This window comes from Nicotiana attenuata, chromosome 10 (assembly GCF_001879085.1).
Source record: "Nicotiana attenuata strain UT chromosome 10, NIATTr2, whole genome shotgun sequence".
Taxonomy (NCBI): Eukaryota; Viridiplantae; Streptophyta; class Magnoliopsida; order Solanales; family Solanaceae; genus Nicotiana; species Nicotiana attenuata.
Window position 1 is genome coordinate 24,864,058 of NC_031998.1, and position 16,672 is coordinate 24,880,729.

General features: G+C 34.0%; 1 protein-coding gene across 1 annotated transcript; it reads left to right on the forward strand.

Annotated features, from left to right (window-relative positions):
- Window positions 1,648-12,709, forward strand: LOC109233168 (protein BREVIS RADIX-like). Its single transcript, XM_019398948.1, has 6 exons — window positions 1,648-2,035; window positions 5,026-5,177; window positions 8,950-9,338; window positions 10,640-10,769; window positions 11,239-11,525; window positions 12,320-12,709. The coding sequence occupies exons 2-6, from the start codon at window positions 5,070-5,072 to the stop codon at window positions 12,396-12,398; spliced, it is 993 nt and encodes a 330-aa protein (XP_019254493.1). The 5' UTR covers window positions 1,648-2,035; window positions 5,026-5,069; the 3' UTR covers window positions 12,399-12,709.

Here is a 16,672-nt window from a genome sequence, read left to right on the forward strand (position 1 = left end):
AAAAAAAATATTTTTCAAAAACGAAAATATTTTGTTGAAAATAATTTTTTCAGTTTTTAAAAAACGAAAATATTTTGTTAAAAAACGAAAATATTTTTTTTCTGTTTTTACAAAAAAAATTCAGTTTTTACAATTTTTTTCAGTTTTTACAAATATGTTTTTACAGTTTTTACAAAAAAAAATATTTTGTTAAAAAAATGATTTTTTCAGTTTTTACAATTTGTTTTGCAAAATCTTTTCAGTATCTACTCAGTTTAAAAAAACGAAAATATTTTGCAATTCTTTTTTAAGTTTACAAAAAGAAAATTCTTTAGATAAACTGAAAAGTGAAAATATGGTTCGGGTTGTGGGTTTTTGTAAAACGGGTTGGGTAAAAAAAAGAAAAAAAATTGGTCATTTTAATCTGGTGCTGCCACGTGGCACTCCATCCAAAATAGGGGTATTTTTGTTCCAAAGTATGACGGTAACAATTACGGTAAATTGTTATTGCTTGTTGTTACTGTTTCTTCTTCTCCCTTATTCACAAGGTAGAGGTAATTAAGGTCTGCGTATATACTATCTTCTTCAAACCCCACTTGTAAGATTACACTAAGTTTATTGTTGTTGTTATTGTTAACAATTACGGTAAATACACTAAATATAAGTGAGCTAGAATTTTTCCGACCATGTACACACGTTCATAGCTGCAAATGTAGATTCTCAGAGGTAAAGTTACAAGGGCAAAAGAGGATTCATCCGNTATATATATATATATATATATATATATATATATATATATATATATATATATATATATATATATATATATATATATATATATATATATATATATATACTACTGCCACTAAAATTTAAACCTTGACTTTGCCACTAAAATTTTTTCAAGTCTTTTGTTTGAATGAGCTTCTTTTTTTAATTTTTCTTTGAGCTGAGGGTCTATTGAAAATATCCTCTTTATCTTTTCAAGATAAGGGTAAGATCTCCATATATACTACGTTCCCAAAATCCACTTGTGAATTACACTGAATTTATTGTTATTGTCCATATAACTACTAATAGAAACGTATTTAAAAGAATGTTCAACTACTATTAAATAGATCTCGATTTTATCTAAGTGATTTGGTAATTATTTCAATGTCCTTTTAGGAGTTGAATCATACGAAAACCAAAAAGAAATTCTAGATTTGATCAATTTTTAACTTGTCACAAACAAAAATCGGAATTTGACACTTAAATAATAGGAAACATGATTTTTTTTATTTAATTGGAACAGAACACAACAAAAATTCTTAAAAAGAATATTTGATTCCAATCGCAACCATTTTGGCAACACTAGGAATAAAAATTTCCAATTTTGATCTACCCTAATGGTTCTCATCCACTCAAATCTTGCCACGTGCCTTCATGTTTTAACATTATTTTTTCAACTAGACAGGTGGGCCCATCTGGTCCACTTCACCCATTAGTCCAATTATCAATTCCACATTAAAAAGTACATCCATTTATGCACAACGTACAATCAGACTATGCACAAATATTAAAAATACACGTTTTCCGTTAGATAACGACACCAGAAAAAATGACAGCGTCACATCCTTCTATAAATACCTCAAACATATATCCCGATTCCTTCTCTCCTTTGTCTCCATTCTATATTTGTTTCCTTCTCACACAGACACACACTAATGTGTGTATTATATACAGATATTTTACGTACTTGAAGATTCTGTGTATATATAAGAATCTGAAACTTCCGGTTTTTACGCCGTAGAATCTCCGAAAATTCGCCGGCGGGAAGTTTGCCGGCGCCGGCGAATATTCCATTTTTTGCAGAAGATTCTTCGTACCTGTAGTGGAAGCTTAATGCTAGGGATTTTTCACTGTTCATTTGATTTGATTTGATATCTTACTTAGGGTTTTGGACTCACAAAAAAGTAGAAAAGAACAGAGCAGAGAAATAAAAGCTCTTTGGATGGTAAATTCATCAATTTTCGAGTGGATTTTAGCTGAATTATAGCTTCGGTGACTCTTTCAGGTATGAATTTTCTGATTAAATTCTGAGCGGTTTGATTAATTTTCTCATTTTTGGAAAAGAATACAGCTTTTTTTTTTTTTAGAAAAAACTTAAAGTATTAGCTGTTTTTTGTACATTCAATGGGCTGATTTTACAGCTAGAAATTGCTCATTCAATTTTCAAAAGCGATTAGTCAATGTCTCAATGATGTTTTAAAGCCTCCTCTTTCCAGTTTCAATTTTCAACTCCTATTCTGCTACTACTACTCGTACTGCTATTACTGCAGCTACTGCTATTCTACTATTTATTGTCTTTTCTCTCTCAATTTTTTCTTTTTTTCCTCTTGGGAGTGATATGTATTTATAGGTTGATGTATTAGTATGTCATGTACGTACATACTGTATGTACGTACAGATTTAGAACGGATTCTATGAGTTAACTAAGCTACATCCACTAGGTAGGGGTAAAGTGTGCGTACATATTATACTTTCAAACCCCATATTGTGGAAATACATAGGAAAAGTTAATGTTATTGTTGTTGTTGTTATTCTATGAGTTAAATAATACTATTATATTTGAATCGAATTATATATATACACTAAAAAATTAAATGTTTACGTGCAATAATATGATTTTTTTAGATTGATCGATTTTAAATTCTGACTTCGTCTCTTGAGTGTATTGAGAGAGGAATTAGGAAGAAAAGGATTGATCATAAAGAAGAATAAAAGGAATTGATAATGGATATGCGTTAGGAACTTCGGTTCTGGAGTTTAAGAAATTAAAAAAAAGATATTGTTGTTTTTTTTTTCTTTATTTTGTGCTTTTTCTATTAGCACAGTGGAAGAAACTTAGGGATTGGAATTCAACTAGTGATCACTGTTTTTGAATCTCTTCTTCCAATAAAAACAACTCTTTCTTTTCCCTTTTGATTTCACTTCCTGGGATTCTGAACCAAGTTTTCTTTTTCCTATAAGGCGAAGTTATCTCCGTATGACCTATATGTTAAAGATTCGAATCGTAGAATTAGTCACCGGTATTTGTATTAGGGTAGACTTCATATATTATAGCACATTGGGATGCGCTCATTTTCCGAATCCGGCATGAACGCAGGATACTTCGTGCATCGAACTGTCTTTTTTTAAGCTCTTATATTTTTTGGGTGGAAAAGTATAGGAGTACAAAGTCATTTTTAAATCAAATTGAATGATTTAAATTATATATATAATGTAAAGATTCTTTATACTATCAATGTGTTTTAACTTTTGATAATAGGTTAATCACTATTTTTTATTAATTTACTAATTTATGCTTATCAATGTATTTACATGTAATTATAATATTACCGCATAGAAGATAAACTCATTTCGTAACATTTCCATATTATTTATTTGTCATTTGTTTTTGAATTAAAGCCTTTTTATTTGTTTCACATAGTTTGTTGGGACTGCATAACGGGGTTTGTTGATATATTGATTGGATTGGAATATGCAAAAATAATACTACTTCATATTTGGCTCCTCTTTTTTTTTGTTGTTGATAAATATGCTTATTTGAGACAAAAGGACAATCTCTTGGAAAGTGAAACATGTTTGATTACAATAGTGTTAATATTTCCCCTTATTGATTTTTGGATGGTGACTTCTTTGTAAAAATTGCACGGGGCGCCCTATTTGGGCGCCCCTCTTTAACCTGTAGCCGCTTTGTCTTTTTGTTTGCATCCGTACCCACTTTTTAAAAAACTTCAGCTTCCCTTTATAACTGAAAAACTTCAGCTCTAGAGCTGAAGTTTCCGGGTTACTAAACAAAAACTTCAGCTCTAGAGCTGAAGTTTCCTAGTTACAACACAAAAACTTGAAGTTTTTATTTTATAACTGGAAAACTAGAACTGAAGTTTTTATTTTATAACTGGAAAGAGCTGAAGTTTTTGTTTTATAACTAAGTTTTCCAGTTATAAAATAAGAACTTCAGCTGGAAACTGCTTAAGTTTTTATTTTATAACTGGAAAACTTAAGCTGGAAACTGCTTAAGTTTTTATTTTATAACTGGAAAACTTAAGCTGGAAACTGCTTAAGTTTTTATTTATAACTGGAAAACTTAAGCTGGAAACTGCTTAAGTTTTTATTTTATAACTGGAAAACTTAAGCTGGAAACTGCTTAAGTTTCTATTTTATAACTGGAAAACTTAAGCTCTAGAGCTTAAGTTTTTATTGTATAACTAGAAAACTTAAGCTGGAAACTGCTTAAGTTTTTATTTTATAACTGGAAAACTTAAGCTGGAAAACTGCTTAAGTTTTCGGTTACAAAGACAAAAACTTCAGCTGAAGTTTTCCAGTACAAAAGAAAAACTTCAGCCCCGTGGGCTGAAGTTATGTGAAAAAGCGGGTACACTTGCAATTTTTTTGCAAAGCGGGCACAAGTTAAAATGTGGCACAAAAAACGGGTATAGATGCAAATGCCCCGACTTCTTTTCTTGAATAAATTATTGGCTCTTTAATTTTCCTGGAAAATGTATAGCAGACATTTAAAGCCTTTTTGAAGAGGTGTCATATTCATTTCACATTTCTTTTTATGTGTGTGGAACTCAACATCTATTCCCCTTTAAAATGTTCATAGTAATATTTAAAATCATATTTTTATTAAGGGACGTTTTATCATTAGCAAATTTATGTAATACCACTACAACCTACTTTGGTAAAAATTTATCTGCCTTGAATATTTACACCAACTCAATATTTTATATATATATATATATATATATATATATATATATATATATATATATATAGTGTGTGTGTGTGTGTGAGATTAATATGGAGTAAATGTATATTTGCTAGGAGATGTAAATATTTTGGTCAAGCGGCCAAATGTGTAACTTCATCAGTAAACTTTTCTTTGTAAACCATAGTTAACTAGTAGTAATATATAATTTCACCTTATCAAATCATTAAATTATAGTAACTAAATATGATTTATCCAAATATTTAATGCGAATAATTTTTTTATTGCAGGAACCAAAGAGAGTAAAGTAGAGTATAACAGAGATTAAAGGGAGATGTTGACGTGTATAACATGTAAGCAAAAAATAGATGATGATGGAGGAGAAGAAGGTCCACGCGGGACCCCCAATACTAAAGACTCAGTCAAAAGCTTGACGGCCCAGGTTCTAATCCCATACCTTCCCTTACTCTATTATTTCTCTATATTTTTTTTAATCCTCTAGTATTCGAAATTTAGTGGCACGATTAGTGTAAATTCATGTAAGTTTAATAAGTTAATTAAGTGCGTAAAATGCTTCATACCAAGATGTTTTCTATTCTCAAGATTCAGGTCCAAGTTTAATTAAAGTGAAGAGATCTTAACAATCCCGTCACATTCGTAATTTAATAAATTTGCAATTTTGCATTACATGTCAATTCAGCCATATATCTTTGTGGGGTCCATATTTTCATTGCTTGGGCCCACATCTCCAATTGGGTTTGGGCTAGGAATTGGGGTAAGAGTTGAATGAAACTTTTTGGTTCCTTGGGGAGTGGAGGAGGACCACAAAATGTGTTTGAGGGTCCAAAGATTAATAGAGGATGTACTCCCTCCGGTCCAAAATAAGTGATTTTTTTGATGTTTTCACACAGATTAAGAAATCCATCTTTTAGCATTAATTAGCAATGAAATTGACCATATTAACCTTTACTATCTCACATAAACACTCCTAACACATACTCCAACACTATTTACTCCAAGGACAATGTCGAAAAAAAATAATTAATTCATTCTTGAAATCTGGAAACATCACTTATTTTGGACNCTGCTCATAATTCATTCTTGAAATCTGGAAACATCACTTATTTTGGACCATAAAAAAAAGGCCAAAAAATTACTTATTTTGGACCGGAGGGAGTAGTATTTATTAGTGGGCACTATAATATCATTAAAATGACTTAATTGACCCTAAAACTTGGCCTAGTGAGTATTTGTTTTCGTTTTTTTTTTTTGGGGGGGGGGTTGGGGGGGGGGGGGGTTAAGATGTTGAATGGGTGCTATTTCTTGGATCATGTGTCTAAACTTTGGTCCCATAATATTCCAACTTTACCTTTTTCTGAATTTTCTTTTTTGATCATCATGCAATTATAAGAGCCTTTATCTACTTTATTTAATTTCGGCCACAATTTTTTTTTCTTTTTCGATTTTCGTGTGGAGTATATAATACTCATGACGTAAAGCTATTCACTGAAAAAGATATTGGTTTGAAGTATGTAGTTTTGAAAAAATATTCATCAGCCCAAACTATCTCAATTTCTACGAAGTTTAAAAAGTATAATTTGAGTTCACGTGTTCGATTTTAGTTATCACAAGATCGCCGTTGCTAGTTGAGCATTTCATACTGTTCCTTGAATCTATGAGAGAAAAAAATGTTGAAAATTATTCTTAAGGATATCAGGAGGGTGTTTGAATTGACTTTTATGCTGGTCAAATTAGTTTTTAAGCTCTTCTTAAGTTTTTTTTAAGTGTTTGGCAAAGTTAAAAAAATACTTAAAATAAATTAAAAACTACTTAAAACAAGCCAAAAGCAATAAGTGGACTACCCCAACTTATTGCCTTTTTGGCTTTAAAGATATTTCTGCTGAAAATCCATTTTTTTAAGCCAATCCAAACGGATTCTAAATCAATTGGGAAATCTGGTTTGAGTTTTTTCTTTTCTTTTTAATTATAAACATTCATCATTAGCCTAAAAAGCACAAATAAGTGTGACAAATTATTTGTGCTTCTAACGGATGAATGCTTTTGTGTGATAAATTAACAAACAATTGTAAGTTGATTAACCGGACCAATTAGATCAAAGGGAAACTTTGTAATAATAATTAAATATCAGTGGAAGTGGAGGTTCACCAAATGTCCCTACCTAAATAATATCAGAAACTAGCTCACATGTGCACTTAGAAGCATATAATATGATGACCCATATCTTTAAAATGGTGATTGTGTTTCCCGGATGTGCACAAGCGTAGTGCCATATAGTGCTCAAAGTATTTCGTATTTGGTGTAGCATTCGCGGAAAAATCATATCTCCAAGGAGTGTAACGTAAGTAGTTTATCTTGATGCAAGCATCAATGACTGATTTCATAGCTCGAACTTATGACATATAATGCCATATATAGGTGTGAAGTCTAAACTAAAGGAGCGCATCTCGACTATTTTATTATCTAGCTTCCATTAGCACAGGTATCGGGCCAATGAAAAGAAATCATTTAACTTCTTTTTTTGTCTCTGTTCAAATTTGAATCACTCTCCGTCCTTGAACGCCAGATATGCTGCACCTTTTTTTCCTTCTCTTTTTCCTACAAAATACAACCAAGGGCAGAGGCAAAGCCACAATGTTAGGTCACGGATTCGACCGAACCCAGTAGATTTGGTTCAAATAATTTATTTGTCTTAAAATTTTTATTAAATATGTACAAATTATTAATTTAGAACCTAATAACTTAAAAAGATTAGAATCCTGAGTTATAAGCTTAAAATCCTGGCTCCGCCTCTGACCAAGGCTATGTTTTTTTTACGACAATATAGATATGAATTTAAATATATGTAATTCAACACAGAAGATGGAATACAATCATCTTTTATGTCATGTCTCGTTTAGAGTAATCCTTGAACAGGCTTTAGAAAATCTTAGTGATCCTACATATTTGATTGAGTTATTCTTTACCATCTTTTTTTTAAATATATTTTTTGGTCGAGTCCTCCTAGAATTTTCAAAGAAAATGAAGGGAACAATATTTGATACTATAAAATCCAAAGTAAGGGAAATTCTGACAAAAGACAATTCATATGTCTGGAAAAGACATGTCCAAGTTTCTTTTACCTGACCCACCATTGAATTCTTGTCCTTTCACTGTTCTCCAGCCTTCTGCTTACTCAATCCTGCAGTGAAAGTTAACTCGTGAAAGTAGGTGACTTTAAGTATTGCAAAGGACAACCAAACAGTAATGTCACTGCTTTTGGACAATCAAACTTGACCCCTCCTTTTCTTTTTATTTTCTTTTGCATGTCGTACAGTTTGGTGACGGATTCAGAATTTAAACTTGATAGGTATAATCTTTATATTCTTACCGTTGAACCCATTAATTTTCAAAAGTATGGCTTCAAAATTTAACACTTATTAAAAGTTTAGTATTTTTTTCACATATATACTTTTGTTTCATGTCTAAAATAGTTGAATTTAGCTTAACAGTATACAAACTCCATAGCCAGGGGCGAAGGTACATTATCCGAACAGTGGTCAATTGATCACCCTTTATCGAAAAATTATACTGTGTATATAGATAAAACATTAGGTTTAAAGGTGTATAACATATACCGAACACCCTTTGTCACGGAATTCATTTCACTTCTTTCAAGTTTAAACACCCTTGCGGAAATTCCTACTTTCGCCACTGCCCATAGCTGAATTGCCTGCTGATCTTGCTGCACTAATGGCTACTGCGGAAACTGGCTTCACTTCCTATGGTTTAAATCACCTGAGGATTTCAATATGTAATTTAATTGTTAAACCAACATTAAAATGTCATTTGGCCTATCTTTTGCCTTGTTCTTTGGGATAGGTCTTGAAGTTCAAGCTCAAATTTTGGACTTGTACTCTTAAGCTAAGATACTTCCGTAACCACCGAAGAGTGTGGTGTAATGTATTGGATCCCTCAATCCTTAACTCGAAATTTCATGTTCGAGTCTTAGGAATGGGAAAACTGTAAAGAGATGCTTCCTCCTTTAGTGTGATATATGCTACGCGAATTCGGATTAGTCAAGTTAGTGAATTTCGAATATCGGATGCACAAAGCAAAAATAAGATAATTCTGTTGATCTTCTAACAATGAATGAATCTTCCTTATTTTGTACTACTTGTCTCGTGTAAAACTAATGTATCAACAAAATTTTGCAGATAAAGGATATTGCATTAAAGGTCTCTGGTAAAAGCAGCAAGTCCAGTACACCAACTAGTAGTTACAGGAGAGGTCACAGACCTTATCCTGATTTTGAAACAATTTCAGAGGACGTTCCATATCAACCAGGAAGTTCAAGTTCACCTCCAGGTTGGGATTTCACAAGTACCCGACATCATCGTACTCCTCGAGCTGATTCAAGATTTGCTGGAGGATATAGTGGTGTTGATGATGATAAAAGAGAATCTGTCTACTCACAGTCAGGTGAGGTGGTGCTGCCCGACGAGGAGGGGCCAAAAGAGTGGATTGCTCAGGTGGAGCCTGGTGTTCAGATCACATTTCTCTCTCTTCCTAGTGGTGGAAATGATCTCAAACGAATCCGCTTTAGGTATATATCAAGAACCTTTCTATCTTGAAACATAACACATTTTGCCAATCGGCCAAAAATTATTACAATAGCTAGCCAAATATACAAAAAATATACAATGATTATGTATAAAATATGTGTATTATACACTAATATACAAAAAAATATACATTTGCTGGTTGTTATTCTGGGGGGGGGGGGGGGGGGGGCTATATTGTGTAAAATCCCAAACTTTATTGTGGGGAACATTGAACTTCTTGTCTATATATAATATTAGATGAACTTAAATGGAGCAACATGGTCAGTGAGGATTCATATACCCGACCATAGGATTGAAGTGTAGTTGTTATTGTCGTAGTAGTATTGAACTAGTCCGTTAAGCCAGCTTTTTCAGACCTTTCTTCCTTCACACCCTTCAAAATTATGCATGATCTTCTTTAGTCCCTTTCATTCATAAGTTTGCCCAGAGTCTTGTTTAGTTCTAGTAGTGGAAATGATCTTAAACAAATCCGATTTAGGTACATATCAAGAATCTTCTTATCTTGAAACTTGATTGTGGGAAATATTCAACTTCTTGTCTAAAGATTTCAATTCAAAGAAAATGAAGGTGATTGTCATGTATAGTTGAACCTTCTTAAGAATTTTCATCTTTCACACCCTCAAAATATAGGCATGACCATCTTCAGTCCCTTCCATTCATCAATGAATATTCAATTCTTTCTTCAAATGTAGAATCGATGCACACCACTTCTTCTTCTCTTTTTTTAAAATAGAAAGTAGGGTTTAGGGATTTGAGTCGTCATTAATCATTTGATATATGTTTATACTTCTCTTCGTTGTTGTTCTATCTTAAGTTTCGATGTAAAGATTCATCTACCAATGCATTTAACTCCATTAGTTAGTCCAAAGTCTTGTTGAGTGCATGTTACATGGACTCGAGAACAGGTACATATCTGTTATGGATGTGTAAGAGTCCAATATAGACACACGCAACTTTTGCTAATTTTAGTTAAGTTTGGGAAATTTTCACGAGATACCCACATATTATGTTACATATCGACATTATGTCAAAGCAGACGAAAGACAATAGATCATGTACGATGTTTTGCTTTCTTTTGTTCTGTTCTTGTCTTGTGAAATTTCTTGTATTTTTACTACTATACCATTCTTAGTTCCATTTGATGTGTATGTATGTTATCTGAGTTACTGGCCTAGTTGATTGAATGTGTACGTGGAATCCAGCTTTCCAATTTGCTCTTTAAGCTGCACAAAATATGAATTTCCTAAGTGTACTGACATTAGTTTCACATGTTAACTTGAAGTCGGGACATGTTCGATAAATGGCAAGCTCAAAGATGGTGGGGTGAGAATTTTGACAGAATAATGGAGCTCTACAATGTCCAGAGATTTCATCAGCAAGCTATTGACACTCCCGGGCGGTCTGAGCTTGGAGTAAGAACGCCGCGCCTTTTTTTCGTATTTATATGTGTAGAACTGATCTCCAGCTTGTTGCTGCTTTTCTATACATCCATCATTAAACATTTTATTTGAAAAATTAGCTCTATTTTTCTTGATTTGCTTGACGTCTAACTCTAGTACAGCTGGGATTGAACTATAGGAGAAATTGAACAGTTTAAAGTACTCAAAAACCAGATCCGAATGACAGAAATTCATGTGGTAACAACTTGAGAATTGCTTCATTAGTTGATTATAGCATTTGCTTTATACCCTTTTGTACCTTAGGTTTAAAGTGGATTAGTTAACCATAAGTACATTGTCAGCTATTCAAATTTTACAACATTATGATCCCTTATTGTAGCTTTACATGCCATTTTTTAATAATCTTAAAAAAAGCATCAGATGTACTATGCATTAGCTTTCACTAGGATGTTGAATTTCATGTGTTTTCTTTTATCTGCAGAGAGATTCAAACTATACAAGGCTTGGATCACCCAGGGAAAGCAAGGATTGGGGTCCAACAAATTATAGACCGTCGAGCAGTAGCCAATACAACTACGGTGGAACCAGTTCTTATGCCCCCGGTATGGAAGCGTCAAGGATGACAACCGACTCCAGAGACGCTTCAATTTCCATGAGTAATGCTGGTGATATGGAGTCAGAATGGATAGCAGAAGATGAGCCTGGTGTATACATAACCATCAGACAACTAGCTGATGGCACCAGAGAGCTACGGCGTGTAAGATTCAGGTATTTCAAATTCCTAGCTCTTCTCTACTTCCCTTGTTAGTACATTTACTTTAGGTCAAATGTTTGCTATAAATCTTTATTCTAGTGGAAATGTAGAGAGCTTCTAGTGCCACAATAACTATTTTTTCTACAGTTTTGGACTTAAGACGGGTTTATATGGAGCGGCATGGACAGTGAGATTTCATACTGCCGATGCTGACCCCAACTGGCTTGCTTGAAGCGTAGTAGTAGTAGTTTTTGTTGTTTTCTAGTTCCCTTGTTCTGATGTGCTAGATTTGTTCAGTGTACAAAAGATGAAAGTTGAGAACTTGGTCCGGAAATTTAGTTGACACTAGTCCTTTGGCTACCATAGGTCACGGGTTCGAGCCGTGGAATCAGCCACTGATGCTTGCATCAGAGTAGGCTGCCTACATCACACCCATTGGGGTGCAGCCTTTCCTGAGATCCTACGTGGATGTTTCGGGCATCGAGCTGCCTTTTTTTTAGTCCTTTGGCTACCTAATAAAGATGTGCATCAAGTAAAAATCAAAAAGACTAGAAGTAATATGCTCTTCTAATGCAGAGAAATGTCATTCATTTTATTTGCTCTTCCATAAGTAAACAATTTTGGCTTATAAGATGTAGTGATGGTTATCTATTGAAACTCACTCTCTTTTGCACCTACTTCTGACTTCTGAATTCAAGAACCATAGTAAAGAACAAGTTTCTGGAGTTTATATTAGATGCTTAGAACATCAAGTGTCAATAGTTCTTACTCAAAATGGATTCTTCTAACTTCTAATTCATCTATGCAGCCGCGAAAAATTTGGGGAGGTCAACGCGAAGCAGTGGTGGGAGCAGAACAGAGATAGAATACAAGAGCAATACCTTTAAAGCATGTTTTTCTTTCATATAGTTGCTGGCAATTTCCACAGAATATCAAGGTATTCCCTGGGAAATGGAACAATTTTGCTTCTTCAAAGTGTTAACTTAAACTCACCATGCACGATATTCGTCGTGCATGGTGAGATTACACCAGGCTCATTCATATTGAAGTATATAGTTTTTTCCAGTTGGAATGGCTCCATTCTACAGAAGAAAGCTCCTGATCAATTTTTTTTGCCTTTATGTCATGGCATTTTTTCATCTCTAATTATACCTGATTTTTTCAAATTCTTTTTGGCCTTTATTTTGCATTCAGTTTTTGGTTGAATGGCTTGGTTAGATGTCTCTTAGTTGTTTTCTTTGTTACACAATTTTCATCTACCAAAGGAAATGGTATCAAAAGCTGATGATGCTAAAAGCTCTGATTTTTTTCTCTATCATTGCTATTTGTAGATCACACAATCGCCAATTTTTTTGGTAGTGGTAGTGTTTGAACCAATTTATACGTATCTGGACTATGGCTGTCCAACGGGACGGGGCGGGACGAAATTAACGGGACGGGACGGGACGGGACGACATTTAAGCGGGACGGTGGCGGGACGGGACGAAACGGGACGGGACAAACGGGACGAAACGGTCGTCCCATCCCGTCCCGCTAACAAACGGGATGGGACGGGATGGGACGGGACGGGACGGGTTCGTGGGCCTTAAGTGTATTTTTTTTTTAATAAAAAAACGTCTAGTTTTTTGAAAATTACTATGTTTTTAAAGTTTGCAACGGCTAGATTTTTGACTTATTTAATAAACTTAAATGTTACTATGTTAGTATGTTAAAACGAAAATTAGAAAACTAAGTAAAGAATTATAAAATATTAAAACAAAAGACTTGTTATGAAATATTCTAGTAAATATAAATTTATAATAGAGTTATAATTTATTTAATATAATTTTAAAGTATTAACTATTAAGTAACTAAGACATTTCATAAAAATAATTCATCGCTTAGAGCCTTTTATTTTATTAATAGAACTTTCAAATCTCAAATACAAATATAATTCTTTAATGGCTGGTGCATAAGTTGGATTTTTTTTATACTTACCAAATACAACAGAAATTCCACAAATATACCATAATATTTGTGTAATAGTAGGATAATATATATCAGAAAATTGTTTTGTAGCATAATAAAATTTTTCTAAAAATTTAGTAAGCTCTCTGATCTCATCCCAATCAGAATCAACAATTTGATCAACAGGGTAAGCATTATGCATATTAAATACCTTTTGAATGGGCACCCGATAGTCATAAGCAATTGTAAGCATTTCATAAGTAGAATTCCACCTAGTACAAACATCTTTTGGAACTTTTCTAAATGGAAGGCCAGCACTAGCACATTGTTGAGCAAATTCACGAATTCTACTTTGTTTATGAGCACGAAAAATATAGCCACAAGCATGTTGTATTTTACTACAAGCATCAGAAAATAAATTAAGACCATCTTTTACAACCAAGTTAAAAATATGGCATGCACATCTAACATGAAAAATTATTGGATTAATTGGACAAAGTCTAGATTTTAAGCTATTTGCCGCGGTTGTGTTAGCAGACGCATTATCTAAGGTGATAGTTAGAACTTTATTAACAAGTCGATAAAAATCAAGTATTTGTAGAACAGTAGTTGCAATATATGCTCCAGTGTGTTTTGAATCAACAAATTTATAACCAATAATACGTTTTTGCAAGTTCCAGTGATGATCAACCCAATGACATGTAACAGTTAAATAATCACAACCATTAGGACTACGACCTATATCAGATGTGATAGACACTTTACAATCTAAGTGAAAAAATACACAACGAATATACTGAAGATATTCAGTTTGAAATTTAAAAACATCATTTCTAACCGTGGTCTTAGGAAAACTTTGAAAAGCAGGGTTATAAGTTTCTTGTATATAATGCACAAAAGTAGGGTGAGAAGGAAAAGTAAAAGGTAAGCCACAGACAACCACCATTTTTGCTAAGTTCTCACGATCTCTATCTTTGTTATATTTGCGTAAAACATGACCAGAAGCAGGGTCAAGTTGTTGTTGAATTTGATTAGAACCAGATCCACTAGGAGTTCCAGAACTGATGGTAGGATCTATAATTTTTCCGGCTTCTATGTTAGCTTGTATCCATAAATCTTTGTGAGCACTTCTTAAGTGTCTAGTTAAACCCCCCGTCCCACCACTTACTGAGTGTGCAGATTGTTGCTTACATTTTTCACAGATAGCACGATGATTGACTTTATCATGTTTAAAAATTTCCATACAAGTGATGTTTTGGGACGTTCAACCTTAGGCTTACCCCTTACAAGGGGTACAGGGGGTAGGGGTTGTTTGGACCGTTGGCAACGGCTATTTTTGCCATTTAAGCCGTTGCCCAACGGCTAGTTTTTTAAAAAAAAAAAAAACTGGCGGGACGCGGGACGGGACGCGGGACGGGACGGGACGGGACGGGACGGGACGAAACGGGACGAAACGGGACGGGACAAACGGGACGAAATGGTCGTCCCATCCCATCCCGTGTCCCGTTTAACATTGGCCCATCCCATTTAACTTGAAGCGGGACGGGACGGGACGGGACCGGGACGGGACGGGACGGGACGGGACCGGTACGGGACGCGGGACGGGACGGGCCGTCCCGTCCCGTTGGACAACCATAATCTGGACTGTTCTAACAGGTATCTGTTACCTCCCGCCAGCACAGTTCACAATAACACAATCATTAAATTGAGTGTCAAATTTTTCGAAACTTGTTCTATTTTTGGACATAAGATAACTTTCTTTTTTATTAGAAGATAACTTAAGGAGAAGCAAAGGTATACACTATGTTCTCTTTTTGGGTAAAAATATCAGTTTCTTCTATTAATTTTAGTTTAAAAGTAAAAAAAAGAAAACAAGAACAAACAAAAAATCTCCTTTTCTAATTCCCCCGTTTGTAATTCAAATTTTCTTCTTTTTAGTTTAGGACGTTCTAGAATACGATACTATTCCACCAAGAATATTACTTACTATTCAACTTTTGCAATTTTCAGCAAATAAACTTATTTAACTTTACCCGTATGAGTTCGAATCCTGTATGCCGTATGCCATGATTTTTTACTTTACCCGTGGGATTTTACTGGATCGTCGTCGTCGTTGTAAACTTATTTAACTCTTTGTCTAGATTTTGATATGATACTATATCTATGAAACTAACCTTGTCGTTGTTATTTAATATGTTGAAATAAAGCTACTATTTTAATAATTACTTCTAAAATTGCCTTGTACAAGTCAACGCCAATATCTCAAAATTGTTCTCGATAATGAGGTAATATGGGGAGAAATTCAAAAATAGCCAGATTTACCACTGGTCGTTGAAAAATAGCTAAGTTTCAAAAGTCATCGAAATTTAGCCACTTTAAATCTGAGCGAAAACACTGTTCAAAATCCGGAAAAATACGCCCGCAAATTTTACGGGAGTTCAAGCAAGTATAATTGTCCAGTATAATATACTGGAGTTTGGAGCACTGGTGCTCCAGTCTCCCGCAAATTTTACAGGAGTTAGCAAAGTATACCGGTCCAGCATAATATGCTGGAGTTCGTATACAAATGCACCAGAACTCCCGTATATTATACTGGACCTGTCCCTGTTGCAGCAAAATAGTGGCTATTTTTCATTGACTTGATAAACGCTGGCTATTTTTCATTGACCAGTGTGAAAACTGGCTATACCATTATATTTTAACTGTAATATGAGATGCAACGGAAAGTAATTTATTCGTCACCCGACCATCATAAGCTAAAGAATTATTGTTGTTAATGTAATTTGAATTTTCCATTGTCCTTGAAATTCCCACAATGTCTTTCTTCCTTCTTCTCTTTCCGCCGCTTCGAAAGCAGCAATTATATGAGATTGAATCAAACAGAAGGTCCACCCCTTACCCCTAGGGGATTGGAGAGCAATCTCCATTTTTTTTTTTTTTTTGGAGTTCTTTTTTCTTTTCATTTTGGCAATGCAATGCAATGCAAGAAATCAGAAATCAAACTGTTTTTGATGATGAAAAAACCTTTTTATCTTACGTGAAATTTATGAGAACCCGACATGTAAGTCAGTATGCTTTCAACTCCATATTCTCAGTAAGCGCTCTTTCCCAAGTCTTTTGCGTGTTTCTGTGCTTGTGTGTGCGCGCACGTAAGCTTCAAACAGAAATGGATTTTATAAAGAGAGGAATGGAAGACATGACGAAGAGAGCAAAA

Bases quoted from the DNA above. Each gene is read 5' to 3' on its own strand.
- LOC109233168 (XM_019398948.1), top strand. From the start codon at position 5,070: ATGTTGACGTGTATAACATGTAAGCAAAAAATAGATGATGATGGAGGA. The intron at 5,178-8,949 runs GTTCTAATCCCA...AAAATTTTGCAG, and splicing joins TCAAAAGCTTGACGGCCCAG to ATAAAGGATATTGCATTAAA. The intron at 11,526-12,319 runs GTATTTCAAATT...TCATCTATGCAG, and splicing joins CTACGGCGTGTAAGATTCAG to CCGCGAAAAATTTGGGGAGG.